Raw genomic sequence first — 16,563 nt, forward strand, 5'->3', positions numbered from 1 at the left:
GGACGTAGTCCAGGAGCTGCAGATAAGCATAGCTGCTGTAATTGTCTTTATCTTCCATTTGTTGAACTGTCTTTCAGCTTTTGCTGCTTCAAGGTACAGTTTTTCTGGTGACCTCTTTGGAAGTCAGCCTTCGAGGGTGTGTGGAGAGCATGTGATAATCCAGCTCTGGTAGGAGAAAGTTAGCTGCTTTCAAGGTCCTGATAGTCTTCTGTGCTTTTAGGCCGTATGTGAAGCGTTTTTTTCACATGTTCCTCTACCACATCATCTGAAGCTGGCATGGCCAAGATACTTAAAATGTATTTTGATTTTCCACCTCTGATAGTAGTACTTAAGCTTCATAAATGTTAGCTTACACGTACCCAGTACTAATTTTTGTAAATTGCAGCACAGAATTCTAAGAGAGTCTCAAGTCACTGTGTTTGTGTTCTAAGCAGAGGGCATGTGGAAGGTGAGAAGGAAAACCAGCATGTTGTGCTAAAGTGACTTGCATGTAACACCATGAAGTAGAGTGCTGGCAATGAGGCCATAACTAGACTTAAGTTTAATGCTCCTGATTGTCTACTCTCCAAGCCAGAGATACATAACTTCTGTCCTATCTGAGAGGAAAATGTTCTCCATTTGGGGAATATGGACAGAAACGTTTTTGTCTGCTGCTATTGCTACCGAGTGTTGTTCTGGAACTGTATGTTTCCTTTCTGGAGTTTTTCATTTAGTTTGATCACCTTTTTTTGTTACTCCCTTCTCTGGACCTTCCTTTCAGGCTAGTGGAGGGCTTTGCTACAACATTACATGGTTGACTGAGTTGAACAGAATACAGCATGATACTAAGTATTTCTGGATGCTTTCATTTTTGGTAAAAGTTCTCGTTTCAGATCAGACTGCACGAACTTTCCTAAGATTACTTTAGATATTCATGAAAACAAGTGCTAGGATCATAATTCTTTTGTTCCGAAGTGTTTGGTTCTGATTCTTCCACTTTCAAAATAGTTATTGCCTTTATGTCATCTTGTATTAGAGACAAAGAGGTAGCGTACCTAAAATGCGTACAATACAGGCAATATAGATGTTGGGCAGTGTGAAATCATAGTCACTGTCTGTCTACTTGGATGATTGATTGCCTTCCGGTCCTGTATTAGGGTATTTATCTTTACAGATCATCAGTTGCATATACCTTCATGTTCAGGTTTTACACGGCTGAACGTGAATATAAAGAGTGATTCTCGTGGTAAACTCCTGCACTTAGATGTAAACTCAGAGAATGGGCAAAACTTTAACATCTTTGGCGTAAGTCGGAGGAGTTGGGGAACACTGGAGTTGGGTAACTGAATCCCAGTGTTGCTCTGGTTGTATCATACACGACAGTTGATGCAACTGATTACTGAGTATGCATTACATGCGTCTTCCCTAATACTGCTATAACTTTTGTATGAAGTTCTTCTTTAAAATACTGGCAAGTATAATTCATATGGTCATTCTCAAAAATAAATAAATAATGGAGTAATGTCTTCTAGAATCAACTGTTTTGCCAAAATATTGAGAGCTCTGGATTGTTCAGAGACTCCTAGTAATCTTCACAAAAAAAGTGTAAGGAAGGGATATCATCATCAAATTACAGATCATAGAAGAAATTACACATTTTCAGGGCCTGAGTGTAGAGAAGGACATGCTGTTTAATGACTGACCTCAAATACTTGCTAATGAAAGATCTACTTAGTAACTGCACTGCTGTGGTGAAGCTCGGTGCCTTTGCCTGAGATACTAAGTATTCCCGATTCTGCATCTGTGCAAGACTACTCAGGTGTCACCCCAGGTACTCCACGTTTTGGTGTATGTAGTGGTGTTTGCTTCCATTTATGCAGGGTACTGACTGTCTATTGCTATGATTAATGGAGAATAGATCCTGTAGTTCATCGATCTTTTGTTTGTTGTGGAATGATGATAAAAGATGCACTGAATGCGTTTAACTTAAATTACAACTATAGTGATATAACAAAGATTTTTCCTGTTTTGACAGATTAGCAGAGGTCTTCAGTGACAAGAGAACAGCTTGTTTTCTGCTCTGCTGGTGGTTAAATATTTGTTGCTTTTTTGGTGACAGTTTCATGTGCTGTGCGGGTGCTGGAAATCTAACAAAACCAGTAATTAGTTTCTAAATAGATGAGTTCCCTGATGGAAAGCGGGTGCTGGCACAAGGGAGACTGAGGACAGTATTGCAAGCTTAGGCCACTGCCTGTGTTAGTACTGGCTGGTTTATGCTGATCGTGAGTCTGCATTATTTTGAATTTCATAATTGATTTGTGAAATAAATATTTTGGTGAGGAGGATGCTCTTTCAGTACTGCATTTGTACTATGTCTTACTAACGTAATCTGTCATTACAGTTTGAATTTCTGTTCTAGAAAAAATGGGAGATTTTCTGGTACTTGGCAGCTGCATGATTGTTTCATTGTAATTGGTGTGGGTTAACTTTAGTGATAATATTGCCGCATCATCTAACTATTTTTATGGAGACCATTTGATTAAGGGCTAGGGAGAATTTTGTAAAGGCTTTGAAAGTGTGTCCAGTGAGGAGAAAGATGAAATGTAACACTTGAAGTAAAATAGTTAATTACTTAACTAATCAGTAAGCTTATGGCTTCTAAGTGGTACTAATTAGTCAACCAAAATGTGAATACTACAGTCAATCTCCAAATGCAACTGGTGGGCCTGTTAAAACCTTTTCATGTTGTGTCCATAAAGAGATTGTTTTGCAGGGAGTTTCTTAACAAGGTAGCACGTTTATACAGTTGTTGTTTTAAGCCTGCAACAACTAAGTGGCTTCTTAAAACAAACAAAAAAAAAAAAACACTTATGAACAGTAAGAGGCTCTTCTGAGATGGAGACTGACTGTTTTTGTATTTGCAAATTAGATATGTTCTCTTGCATCCATCTGTTGCTCCTGGATTTCAGGATTCTTTGCACCTGCAGGTTTTGTTTTGTCTGTTTTTGTGGTGGTTTATTTTTGGGCTTGTGGCTTATTTATTTTTGTGTGTGTTTTTTTTTAATGAAAACGTCAATCCCATAATTCAAAGCATCAGTCTTCTAGGGTGAGTAGTAAGTGCTTGTTCAGGAGGCTTCGTCTGACACTCATTGTAGTGGGTTAAAAATATGTTCTGTTTAGAGTGGGGGAAATCAAGCATTTGATTTCTGAGAACAGTAATATGGTGCTTTTTATTTCAGGCTCCAGTTAGTTGTATTTCATACCTCCTTTACCTGTCAGCTCTCTTTCTGTTAGCTTTTCCGTGTCCAGTTATCACTCGGAATTTACATCCTGGTGATTTCTTAATAGATCTGTCATATGGTGTCTTTAATTTCACATTCAGGTACCTGTTTCCTGAGAGATTGACATAGCATCTTAGGGATAAATCAGTCTCAGAAACTGATGCTGAAACCCCGTGTAAACACCTGATTTCTTGTTTTGGCTGTCAACTCTGTCACCACCTGTGTCACACTGTTCTTTGTCTTCACTGCAAAGCTTATCCAGGTTCACAGAGTCAGTGTGTATCCTCTTTGAGACAGCTACAGTAGTGTAAGTACATTTGTGCCAGTACATAGGGATATATTTTTAGCACTTGACTGCCATTTAACCTGCTGTTCCAGTTTATTCTGCTCAAGCTCTTTTTTTGGTATGTGTTGAAGTCATTCAGTGGTAGAAGAAGCAAATATTTTTTGCTTATTTGTAATTTTTTGTTTTCCTTTTTGTCTACAGCTGCTGTAGTGTTTGGGCCTTCACTCATTCTAGTTGTTGGCATTGATGCAGTGCATTTTCTGAAGCTTGTGGTTGTGGCAGTTGCTTGATGCTACAGAAAATTGTAAGATAAAAGATCTTGGTAGGCAGATTGAGAGGTCCTAGTGATACTGAAACTGCGTTTGAAAGTTGTGCTGAATTACTCTGAGAGTCAGTCAGTTGCTTTGGTGCCAGGCCACAGCTGAAAGTGATGGAAATACTTTGCCCTGCAGATGTGAAGTGTATTTCAGGAAACAGGTTGCTGATTTTAAAGCAGTTGTTCTCTGTAGTAGGTAGTATAGGTTTTCTTCCAAGAGAGGGAATCTTTCACTATTGATGGTTGTAAGGTTGCTTTACTTAATAGTGGCATTGTGTCATTGGTTAATGTGGTAGGCTTAAAAAATAAACAGATTTTTGCTTTCTGTTATTAAAAAAAAAATGATTTCTGATCATAGTGTACTGATTTTCACTGTTTAGTAGGTGGTATTGAGGAGGTAAATAAGATACTTAAGATGGTGGTGCTTGTGGGAATCCAAACGAAGCTTCTCTTTGCAAAAAGGTTCAGAGACCAACCAGAAGCAAATGTTCAAGGTGAATACAAGTTGTTGAGTTAGAAAACCATATTTGTAACATATGCTTTATAAAATGACCTGTGTTCATGAGCAACAGATATCCAAATGTGTGAAAGCTTCTTACATTGGCAGTGTAATCCAACCTGGGTGGTTGAATCCCGAATGTAAGTGTTGAAGAATACAGTGTTCAAATCTCTATGTTTATGACTGTACCATTGTTGTCCTGGTACCTGTGCCTGCCTGGCTTTCATCATTCTGGTTCAGAATATGTAAGTTCAGTGATTTTTATTTTTTTTTCTCCCTATCCTAAAACTGTTGTTGATTCGTATCCATCTTTTCATTGTGCCAGACCAGGTAACGCCTGAAAGAAATTAGTTTGATTCCTGTAGCCAAGTGATTCAAGATACACTGTGTGCTGCAGGAAGCTTCTGCAGAGTAATTGGGTTGGTTTACTTGGTTTGTGACCATCTTTCTTGGATCACTGTGCTAATTGGATGCTAGTGGCCTCTTTCCCAGCAGTGGCTGTATGCTGTGTTCCGTTTCACTGTTAGCTTCCAAACCCAAAGTCAGGTTGCCTGGACCATCAAACCTTGAACACGTTGTGTAGATAATTTCCTTGCCCTCTTTGATAAAGAAGCACAGGAGTTCTCAAACCTTGGTAAAATTCAACAGGAGAATTAGATTGTGCGATGTTGAATACTTGATCTAACTTTTTGGTGACAGAAAGTTAATGAATTTTTGGATTGTACAATAGCACTTTTATGGATAATCTTATCTCTGGATTGTCTTTTCGGATGGTAGCCTCAAGTTACTTTTTACAGAAGTACTTGCAGTCATGTCACCAGAAATCATGCACTGAATCAGCTTGCATAAATGCTTGGTTAGCGTGAAGGGTCAGTGATACTGCGCTCCAGTTTCAGTGCTGCTTTGTTTAGATGACACTGGGACTTGTAATGAAAAGCTTGAAAGCTTGCCAGGTTTGTACAAAGATGTCATGTAACTTACAGGTATGAAGCATGTTATGGCACAGGAGGTGTCTCATGGGTTTTGGGGGAAGTGCTGACACTCATACTGTGCTGCTTGTAGACTAACCTAATTAAAAAAAAAGAGTCAAATTCTTACCTAAATCCATATTAGGGAACTTAAAAAAAAAAAGTGTTTAGAGCTGGTAACTGATGTGGGGTTTTAACCTATTGATGCTCATTTTCACAGAACCTCTTGTTCAATATGACTTGCATTTGAGGTCTGTTGATGCAGCAGAGCCAGCCTGTAGATATTTAAAGCCTGACTTAACATTTTTCAGGTGGGTCAATAGTCTATTCACTTGTAGTGGGATGTAAGTGAAATCCCTTGTTGCTTGCATGTTTTCTGAAGTTTCTTGCATGCCTGAGAAGGTAAATGTTCATGGATACGCTGGAAAGAGCCCAATGGAGGGCCACCAACATGATCACAGGACTGGAACAGCTCTCCTATGAGGAAAGGCTGAGAGAGTTGAGACTGCTCAGCCTGGAGAAGAGGAGGCTCAGAGTATCATATCAATGTCCATAAGTTCCTGAAATTCTGCCAAGAAGACAGAGTCAGGCTAGGCTCCTTTCAGTGGTGCCCACTGTCAGGGCAAGATGCAGTGGGCACAACCTGGAACACAGGAGGTTTCTTTCGAATGTCAGCAAGCTCTCCTGTACTGTGCAGGTGATGGAGCACTGACACAGGTTGCTGAGAGGCTGTGGAGTCTCCTTCTCTGGAGATATTCAAAAGTTGTCTGAACACAATCCTATGCAGTGTGCTTTAGGAGGCCCTGCTTGAGCAGGGAATTGGACCAGATGGCCTCCAGAGCTCCCTGCCACCCTCAGCCATTCTGTGAGTGTGTGAAACATCCCTCAGCCCTAGGGAAGAGGTGTGCAACAGCATGAAACTAAAAGGCCTGTTTCTTGTAACCTCCATGGGAGCTTAATTTCCAGTGCCAGGAGGTAACTTGGAGAAGAAAAACCTGGGTGATTATGCTGGCTTTGATTGCCAGAGTTAACCTCGGTGAAATGACTAGCTTTCTGCATTACCAGGTACAGTCCTTCCCAGGCTACTAGAGTTTCTTGCACTAAAGTGGTGGTGGCTCTGGGGCATTAGAGTTCTGTGAGTATTATGAACTCAAGCATACAATTTCAGGGTATCTATGTTGGACTGGAAGAGAACCAGGAATGCCCAGGTCAGGTTAAAAAATGTGCTCCCAAGAGGCATAGATTTCCAAAAGCTACAACTTGGTAGTGAGGATGCAAAGTCAGACACAACAGATGCCTGACTGTCCTAGTTGCAGGTGAAATACCATGAATTACTGCAGAGTATTCAGTGCAGTTTAAATGTCAGATACATTTTTGGAACAGACTTGGTTTCAGTTGCCAGGTGCTGACCCAAGTTAGTGTCATTTTGGATGCTTTAAGAGGAATCTTCTTATTATGGCCCTTGGACCAGCCAGCGCTGTGGAGCTGGTAAAATATTTCAGAATCCAGTGGTTCTGGGAGCTGCTTTGGTGACTGTGGATGCGGGTAAATAGTAAATTTGAGACAAGCAGAAAAGTGATGTGAACACTGCACAGAGCTTTTGAAAACCTGAGTCAGTCCAACACGGATACTTTCTTAGCAATTTTGTGTTTGCAGCTGGCACTGTTAGTGTAGTGGTGACACTGCCTGCCAGCTGGCTGCTTCTAATACAGTGCTCTGGCAGTACCTACACCTTTCAGATCCTCCTTTAGCCTAAGATCATACATAATTTGCTTTCAATTTCTTTTGACGGTGCTTTTCTAATAACCTTGCCCAGCACTGAGGACACTTCTTTTTGCTTAAATTGTCTGACTGCTGCGTGATCCATCTTGGTGTTCTGACGTATATCAAAGCCCAGGGCTGGAAAGTTGGTGCCACTGCTGCTGAAGAGAGATACTTTAAACAGAATTTTTCAGAATAGGTCCGGAATTGAGCTTTGTATTTCAGATTCAGTAGTTAATTTGCAGTCCTAGTAGCAATAGGACACCTTGGGGTTCTTTTTCAGTTCAGAGTTGCCAACCTTGTTTGCTAAAGGTTATGTTGCTCTGGAGTCTCATGCGTAAGGTAGAATGGTAGGGGGCCAGTATGTGACTCCTGAAGACTTGTGAAGTGAAAAGGAACACTTCTTGAAGGTAGGCATAATATTTAACTTTGGAATTTTGTGCAGAGCATTCTTAAAGCAGGAAGAATTAAAATATACCCTACAATATTTTTTACGAACATAAAAGCAGTATATTAGTTGAATTTCTGACCAAAGTCAGAGATGACTTAGGTGTTTTAAGGATTTTCTTGGTTCATTAAATGCATCTTTGGTACTGTTAAGGAGCAGGAGGAGGCTGAAAAGGCGATGTTAGTGGAAACAAGCTTGAAAGTGACTTTCTGAGTTTTAGCATGCTTTTTCCAAATGTTATTTGTTGATCTCTTTATTGTAGTGAATAGACAAAATCTGGGCTTTGTGGGAATTGGTATCACCTGACTTGGTGACACTGCATACATCTCCAGTCTTTAGTGACTCAGTTGATCTGTTTCCTTGCTGGAAGCAAGACAGTTGAGATCCATCACAAGTGAGTAACATCACTGAGGACTAAAACATGACTCCCATGAAAGGGACAGGCAAGCACCTAACAGACCACCTGTGTGTGGTTCAGAGCACGTAGTACAGGGAGATGTCTGCTTTACTGGAATTGGAGTCCTAATTCTGGGCTCCTTTGAGAAACTGGGGGGAGCAGGGTCAGGTCTGCTGAGAAGTCTGGTCTGGTTCATTTTAGTGCAGCCATAAGACAAGCTGTTTTCTCAGATTCCTGTTTTTAAATAATTCAGACCTTTTTGTGTTAGATCTGAGTTACCTGAAGCATGGGTAGGAGATGTGTTGCTATATTATTAATCCGTTTTTAATACGGAAATCAGGTAGCATACATTATAAAATCTACATTTTAATTTAGGGAGATTTTGACCTAAATAAGTTAATTTGCTGGGTGCTGATGCGTAGTGACTTGCCTGATTGGAGGAAGCTTTTAATAGATCCACCTGTGTCTAGCAGTTCCAAACTAGTTTCTCTTTGCCACTTGTTAGTTTGCCCTTGATTCTAAAAGATGGGTGCATTTTTACTTTTAATACAGGTGTTTTTCACTTTGTCCAGACTTCTGTTAACTTCTTGGATATGTCTGTCCAAGATGAATTCAATATTCCAAGTAGAAGTTCTTTAGAGGATTCTTTCTGTAGTGTAAAATTAATATTCAGAAACGCTACTTTAGAGTGGAAATATCTCTACATTGAGCAGGTGTGTGTGTAAAGGAGGGTCATCCTCTGGTATGTTTAAGAGATGGGAGTGGAAATGAACAAAATGAAATAATTTGGGGAACTGAGTACAAGTTTAGGATAATAATACAAATTCCTAGACTGGTTTTACCACGGTGCTCCTTTCTCTGAGAGGATAGAAAATAAGTCTTTTCATTCAAGAGAAACTTCTTTTTCAAGTGAGAGCATATATAGTGAGGCTGTGTGGTTGTTGCAGATATTGAAGATTTTTCTAGTATTAACACAAGATGAGAAGAGTTACAATAAGAGCTGCAGCTCTGTGAAATTCATAGACTAATGAAGACTAGATGAAATGTGAATGGCAATTTAAAATTTCTGAGTAGGAATGCAGAATACAATTTCAAAAATAACCTATAAGGTGGAAACTTTAATTATATTGCAAATCGATGGGATTGGGGTAAAATGCTTTAGATGCTTGAAGAAGAGAACTACAGCAAAGTGATTTTTGAAAATGTATTTCCTGGTGCCAGCTGCAGGCACATGAATGTTTTAGTGATTGGGCAATGAGGTGTGTAACAAAGTGGCATGGAGAGGTTGATTAGGAATTGACCGTTTGGTTTGCTCAAATCTGAGGAGTTATATCAGAGTGAAATTCAAACCAAAAGGGCGAGGTTCTTCATGTAAATGACAGCAGACCTGTGAAACTCCTTGTTAGAGGACTTTGTGGGAGTAAGAAACTTATGTAGACTCAAAGAGACGCTGAAATACTTGGAACAAATCCATGAAGGTTTCCAAATAAGTCAGTCATATTATGCTCAGAAAAACACCTGAAAGAAAGTATGGAGAATACTTGGGGGTATCGTGTTTTTATATAATTGCTTTCAAAGACGGGGCTAGAGGGAACTTGTTTCAGCTTATGAAGGAGGAAGAATCTGAGCAAAGAGTTACAGCAGAAGAGAGGGAAAAGCCACTGTACGGCTTTAAATACAAAATTAAAGCGAAATATAAGTGGTAATGAAAATAAAAACATATTGAATTCGTCTTTTGCATTTACAGTAGATATGGAAAATGGTGTTAGTTGGAAGAACTTACATTTCTAATTATTCTGGTTTGTTCTTTTTTATTAGCAAAACCAAATAGGAAGCTGACATTCCTGTACTTGGCCAATGATGTCATACAGAACAGCAAAAGGAAAGGACCAGAATTTACAAAAGACTTTGCTCCAGTAATAGTGGAGGCTTTTAAGCATGTTTCAAGGTACAGTAACTGTTACATGCAGCGTCCTTCATCACACTTGATTTGAGGGGGATTTAGAGAAGCCTTCAGCTCATCCCTTCTGGTCTGGCTACTCCTTGTGTGCTAGTTCTGTGTCTGAAGTCATGTTAATTTATTTAGTGTTCATTTGATCTTGGAGAGTCTTAATGCTATTAGATGAAGTTACACTGTAAATTCATCTGTATTCAATCATTTTTGCCTTAAAGTGTTAACTCTGCCTTAAATTAGGCTTTACTTTCAGTCTGCTTTTATATGCTGCAGCAGTTTGGTATATCTCGTTACTAGTATTCATGATTTGTTTTTCCCCAGCAGACATCCCTCTTGTTGTATGACAAGGATGCTAGGGTCTTGATGGAGAATTGTTTTCATATAAAGCTTTAGAGCTGTTAAAGCAATGCAAAACTATTTGCAGTGTTTATCTAACAGGGGTACAGACCTAGTATGGACTGAGCAAACAAATAGAAACAAGGGATTGGGCGCTGACTTTTTACTTTGTTGTGCTTGCGAAGACATCTTGAACTGGTCTCTTTTCTGTAAAATGTAGTTTTGTTATTTTCTGAGGTTATTAAACTTCTCTTTGATGTTGATAAAGTATGCCAAGATCCTTCTGTGAAAGATAGTCATACTGTAGTATGATTGTGCTGTACTTTTACTTAGTGCTGATTTTTGCTTTTTTCCTTGCAACAGTGAGTCTGATGAAAGTTGTAAAAAGCACCTTGGCCGAGTGCTCTCTATCTGGGAAGAAAGGTCTGTTTATGAAAACGATGTATTAGAACAACTTAGGCAAGCTTTGTGTAAGTATTTTGTGTGTGTATGAAAACTGTCTCTTGTTTGAGGAATCAGAGAAATAACATCTCAGTTTGTTTTCATTTAGATGGAGACAGAAAGGTGAGGAAGCGTACGTATGAACAGATAAAAGTTGATGAAAATAACTGTTCACCTCGAAGTTCTCCCACTGACCCTCCACAGGTAAAAGAACATCTATAGAGTGCTGTATTTGAGTATGTTTTGATACAGAATTTTCAGCTACTCTTGTTTTTCAGTGGGTCTCTGCTTTTCTTTTTAATTAGTTACTTTTTATGGACAAGGGTGACTATACCCCTTTCTTTAGTCCAAGTGACTGAACTTTGCCCCAGTAGGCAATGCAAGATTACCCCAGTACTGTGCTCAGTTATATTTTATGACCTGTATTAGCTTTGTAAGGAGAGAGACTGCTGTGCTTTTTACCTGTCCCTACAACCTTCTCACATCAAGGTAAGATAAATTTTATTGGCTATATAAGTTTGTTTCCTGAAGATATCTCATGCTGGGAATCTTCATTCTTCTATGAAAAGATAGCTTAACATTACATTGATTTTTTTCAGGACTAAAAAGGATCTGTTGGCTTTGCAACGCTTTCTAGTTAAAGTTTCTGAGAAGTAGTTAGAAAATTATCCTGTCATTTGCTATCCGTTTGTGAAGTGTAATACACCAAAGAGTTGTAGACAGTATTCATCTTCAGGCCTTGTCAAACTTTGCTTTGAAGTATTTCAGGCTGCAAGTTGGAGTTAAAACATTGAGCATGCTGTAGCTTCAGTCAGTTTGACACTAAAGCAGAATATATGTACTATATCTTGCTTTGTCCGTACTAGGATTTTAGCATTACTTCTGATTGGTTCTCATTTTAGGTTGTCGTTTGGTTTCCAGGGTGGTAACAAAGATAAGTAGTCTATACCAAGAATTTCAATGAAAAATCTATTTTAGGAAAGTGATCTTTAAAACTAGGAACACTGAAACATTCTTCTGAGAACTTGTATTTTTTTTTTGTTTGAGAGGGGATAGAATGTTGATATGATGCTGATGCCATAAATGCTCTTAAAAATGCCATCAAATTGATTCCATAGACTTGTGATATACTGTTTTTTACTAGGATTTGTTTATTTAAACTAGTTCTCAATCTTCCATGCTTTTTTCAGACCACAGATCTCATTAGAGCGTTACAAGAACTAGAAAATGCTGCCTCTGGGGATGCAGCAGTTCATCAGAGAATAGCCTCTTTGCCTCTAGAGGTCCAAGATGTGTCCCTATTAGACAGGATAACAGGTGAGGGTTGGGGATCTAGAAACTGAAATGCTGCTGTGCAAACTCAACAACATAGAATGAAATCATGCTTTACCTCTTTCTCTCTGTTTGCTTTTTAGATAAGGAATCTGGAGAGCAACTTTCCAAAATGGTAGATGATGCATGTATGTTGCTGGCGGATTACAATGGCAGGTTGGCAGCTGAAATAGATGATAGAAAACAGCTAACTCGAATGTTGTCAGACTTCCTGCGATGTCAAAAAGAATTCCTTGCAGAGAAAGAACATAAGCTGGAAGTGCGTAATGTTTTGTTTTAGTCCATTCTTTGCTCTAGCTTGATCTTGTGAATGTTTTCAGTTTGCCTAAACAGCTTTTCTCTCCAAAGATAAATATTTAATTGCCAGTTAGGTCTTTGTTTCCAGCATGTTATTAATGAGATTTATTTGGTTCTAGTATTCTAAATCTATAAACCAGCTCAACGTTAGGTACTATTGCCACTTCAATCACTTCAGTGTTTGTCTTTCTGTGTTTTAGCATGTTTGGTCTGCACAGTATGTAAAGGCTTAGTTTTACGTGTGCAGGTAGAAAATCTTACCCTTAATGGTACAAACTTTACTCCATGTAGAATTAACTTTTTCTTGTTCTTTTTATTTGTTGTTGTAAGTCTTAACTGTATTACATGGTATAATAATATCCTTTGTGTGAAAGGGCTTGATCTTTCTGGTAGTCAGAGGTTTGTGAAGTCACTTAAAGGATAAGAATTTAATTACTGGCTTCTACATAACTTTTTTAACTTGACTTGGGTATCCATTAATCTCAGTAAAACATAATTTTAGGCTCTATAGCCTCTAATACAACTGACTAGCAGCATTTTTAGCACTGGGACCAGTAGGATAGGACAAATCATTTAAAAAAGAGGGAAGCAGGGTGAACAGCTCAGTATGAGTGGATGATCTACTGAGTTACTCCATTTCTCACTATTACCATTCACTTGTTTTGTTTTTCTATTGGATAATACTGCCAACCCCCCTAGTGAATATTCTACCTATAGGTCTATAATTTCACATCCATTGCTTCCCAAATCCCTTCTCTAAACTTTGAGACGTGGGTTCCAGCCCTGAGTTGGGTAATAGAGCAATAAACATGAAGCTACATTGTTTTGCAAGGGAAAATAGCTGTACAGTTGCAATGCCCAGTAACTGTGGCATATATGCATAATCTTTATGTTGTGCACGAATAATTGCTTTTCAGGTTTCATGTCATACAGGCCTATCAGGAAAACTTTCTTCACTCTGGTCTCTGGTTTCTTTATGCTTTTGTAACCTCATAACTTGAGTTCAGTCAGATCTTGTGTCTTGGCTTGGGAAAATGCTGTTCATGATGCATCTGAAGTTATGTCATTCCTAGGCTGCTCTTGTTTCCTGACTTCCTTTGCTCTGTGCCTCACAGAAAAGCAATTGATGAAGCTTTTTCCTGCCAACTTCACTGTATTTATCCCCACCTGAGGGGGAAGAATATCAACCAACTTCACATAAGATAGATGGTACGCATGGTAGCGTTGATGGCACTAGCAACTGATCCAACTGCACAAAGGAACCTGAAAGAACAGGAAACGTTAAGTGGTTGCATTCTTAGTGAAACTGAGAGATGTTACCTACTGTTGACCTGGTTTAATAGAATTTGAATTTCCAGAGAATTCTTGGTGTCTTTAAACTCTAGACTAGAGCTTTAGACCTAAATTTGCAGGTCTTTTATCTTCTGAGGAAAATTTACAGGTAAGTAACTTGGAATAACCAATCTTTGTATTAGTACCTTATTTTTTTTAATAGGAGTTGTTATAATAGTTATTTCTAAACAGAACTTAATGATTCCCATCAAAATCAAGGTAATGTATGCATTAGCATTGAACCTTGACAGGAAATTGTGACAACAGATAAATAATATGAGCTATTATGTCTACACCAGAAGTTAACCATACTGCTTAGTAGGTGACTTTCATAACTCTGCTCTGGGTAAGTAGTGTCGTTTTTAACTCTTAAATTATGTTTTCTTTAACATCTGTCTAGCTTCTGTTGCAGGTGGTGGACATGGACCTATCTTCTAATGATGTCACCATCCATTAGTACACACATCCTGCTAAAAATAAATTTAAGAATCAAAATCTTGTATTGTCTGTTTTTTGAAAACTGAAGGGGAGGAATCCTGTAACTACTCATACTAAACCTCTGCTATTGTCATCTATCTTCTCACAAACATTACTGAATTTATACCTGAGATGGATGAGCATTTATCCAGTGCCATTCCTTTTTCTTCAAGATTAAATCTTTCACGTGGTTGTTCTTAAAATTCACAAGTCCTTCTGGTTAAATCATTCCAAGTTCCAAATGCAGAAATCTGGGTGTCACTTGCATTGAAGTTGCCATGACCAAAAGCAAAGAGCTGTGAGAACGAGACTTTGTCAGACTTCAGCTCTTTTACTTACACTGTAGTTACTGGGCTTATGTTAACATCAGAAATGCTGAGTGGTGGATGTAGAAATTGTCCTTCACAAGTACAGTAAAGAACTTTATTGAGGTAAATCTATGCAGGTAACAGCGGAGATATATTTTATAATTGCTCTTATGCCCCTTCAGGAACCCCCTCAAATTTAGGATTGTCCTAAAGGGCATTTTCCCTTCACCTTTGTAAGTTTTAAAGAAGTATAAATATTTGAGGTACAGTTGTATCTGGAAACTTACCTGGGATTTATAGCTAGGTGTATTTCTATCTTAGAGAAAATGGACACTTTTGCAGAAAGATTTCGTAGGAACATTTTTTTTTCCAGAACCTTGAGAATTAATATTTTCTATTTTCTACTTTGATTCATTCCTCCCTCTCTGCCTCCTTGTTGCACCCCCATCCTGCCCCTTTGCCCATTCCACAGTTTTTGTATGTAAATGTTGATTAATTTGTCGGTCTCACTGAAGGCTGGGGAAGAGATATTTATGTTGTGCAGGAACAGAGAACTAGCTATACACAAATCAAGGTGCCCTTATGACTATGTGATAAAGACTGTGCTGTAGGTTTTCTAGAATGAACATGACCTTAAAAATACAGAGATGACATAAACAAGAGAAGATCTTGATTTACTATTGCTTTGCTTTTGCTACTTCCACAGTCTCATTGTAGGCTCTTACTAAATTTCAAATAAAGGCTTTGGTAATGTGGAATCATACATGACTTACAAGCGTGGGCAGGAGGTAATACTACCTTTTCCTAGAAAAATGCTTCAAGACAGCCTGCTCTCATCTTTGTTTGTTAGGAAAAACATAGCATTGCTACACTTAACATATGCTGTATGACCCAAGTTCTTACATAAGGTTTATAACTACTTACCACCTTAAATTTGGCAATATTTTTCTCACAAAATCCAAGTTTTTATGGAGGAAATGCTGTGCTAGGAGGCCTGCTGTGGTTCAGCAGCTTGCATTTAATTAAGATGTTTGTTTTCTTGCATTCCATATTTTATACAGCTATATAAACAATATTCACATCCTTACACTCTCACATCTGGTTATAATTGCGGTTTCTTAGCATGTTGAGAGAATATAATATGTTCAATGCACTTTTATTTAATGGTTGAGCTTTATGGCTCCATATAACTTAAATTGTCTTCCTAAAAGTTTTAATTTTGTTGTTGAATTTTATGGGTAAACAGCAAGCAGTTTCTCATCCCAGCCTGCAGCCCTGGAGTTGAAGGCTTTTTTGCTTTGTTCAGTTCCAGCTTAATGTTTCAAATACGTTAAATAAAGAAGTCAGGGGTGGTAGTGGTATATTATAACAGGCCTTTGATGTTCAAGATTTGTTTCTTAGTACAAGACGGGACTGATGCTACAGTCTACTTTTTTCACCATGGCCTTGGCTAACAGTAAAGGCATCACAGGTAGTGTAGTGCTTTCATTGCTGTTTTTTTCTTTAGATCCCTTATACTCTAGTACACTAGTACTAGTATACTACACTAGTACATTTTTGTCAGCTTGTTTCATGCAGTGCCAAATGAACTTAGGGTGATACATTCAGTCATTAATTTCGTAAGTCCACTTGAAATGATTGGAATTAATTTGTAACTTTGCAGCTGAGCAGCTAAAGTCTTTTGCTGTGTTTTGGTTGAGGTTGAGGAAGATTAATTTGTAGCATGAATCCTACATTGCTTTTTGTTTTAGGATGTTTTTGTTTTAGCATTGTAGGGGGTGTACAAATCCCTGAGAGTGGCAGAACCACAGGTTAATCTTGAATTAGAACCAAGCTGTGCTGTAACTATTGTTAGTAGCGCAATGATTACAAAATGGTTAGCTGGGAAATACCAGGATGTTTTCAAGAAGGTTTGTCCATACTGGATCAGGACTGTTCTGAGTATTTAAGATACTCTGATACTTTCTTGGCAACATAAGTCTCTCTAAGTAGTGATATCAAGTAGTTGTTCTATACTGTGGTCTCTTGACATCGTGAATCATCACGTTTATTTCTATTCAGGAGTAAAGCTGAGGGAATTGAATCTGTGTTGAGAATGCTTTTAGTTCAGGGTAGTATGACTTCTCCAGAAAGAGGTGGTCAATTAAAATA

At 38.4% G+C, this 16,563-nt stretch overlaps 1 protein-coding gene across 3 annotated transcripts in view; it reads left to right on the forward strand.

Annotated features, from left to right (window-relative positions):
* RPRD1A (regulation of nuclear pre-mRNA domain containing 1A) overlaps positions 1-16,563 on the forward strand; it is a 43,003-nt gene that overhangs the window by 2,004 nt on the left and 24,436 nt on the right. For 2 of the 3 annotated variants that reach the window (XM_035550473.2, XM_035550474.2), the window contains exons 2-6: positions 9,754-9,883; positions 10,589-10,695; positions 10,776-10,870; positions 11,857-11,983; positions 12,082-12,257. In XM_035550473.2, coding sequence (XP_035406366.1) covers positions 9,754-9,883; positions 10,589-10,695; positions 10,776-10,870; positions 11,857-11,983; positions 12,082-12,257 — 635 coding nt within the window. Of the gene's footprint in view, positions 1-9,753; positions 9,884-10,588; positions 10,696-10,775; positions 10,871-11,856; positions 11,984-12,081; positions 12,258-13,410; positions 14,123-16,563 lie in introns of those variants that run through there. The other variant, XM_035550475.2, reaches the window with a different exon arrangement.

The sequence above is a fragment of the Cygnus atratus genome, chromosome 2, assembly GCF_013377495.2.
Source record: "Cygnus atratus isolate AKBS03 ecotype Queensland, Australia chromosome 2, CAtr_DNAZoo_HiC_assembly, whole genome shotgun sequence".
Lineage (NCBI taxonomy): Eukaryota > Metazoa > Chordata > Aves > Anseriformes > Anatidae > Cygnus > Cygnus atratus.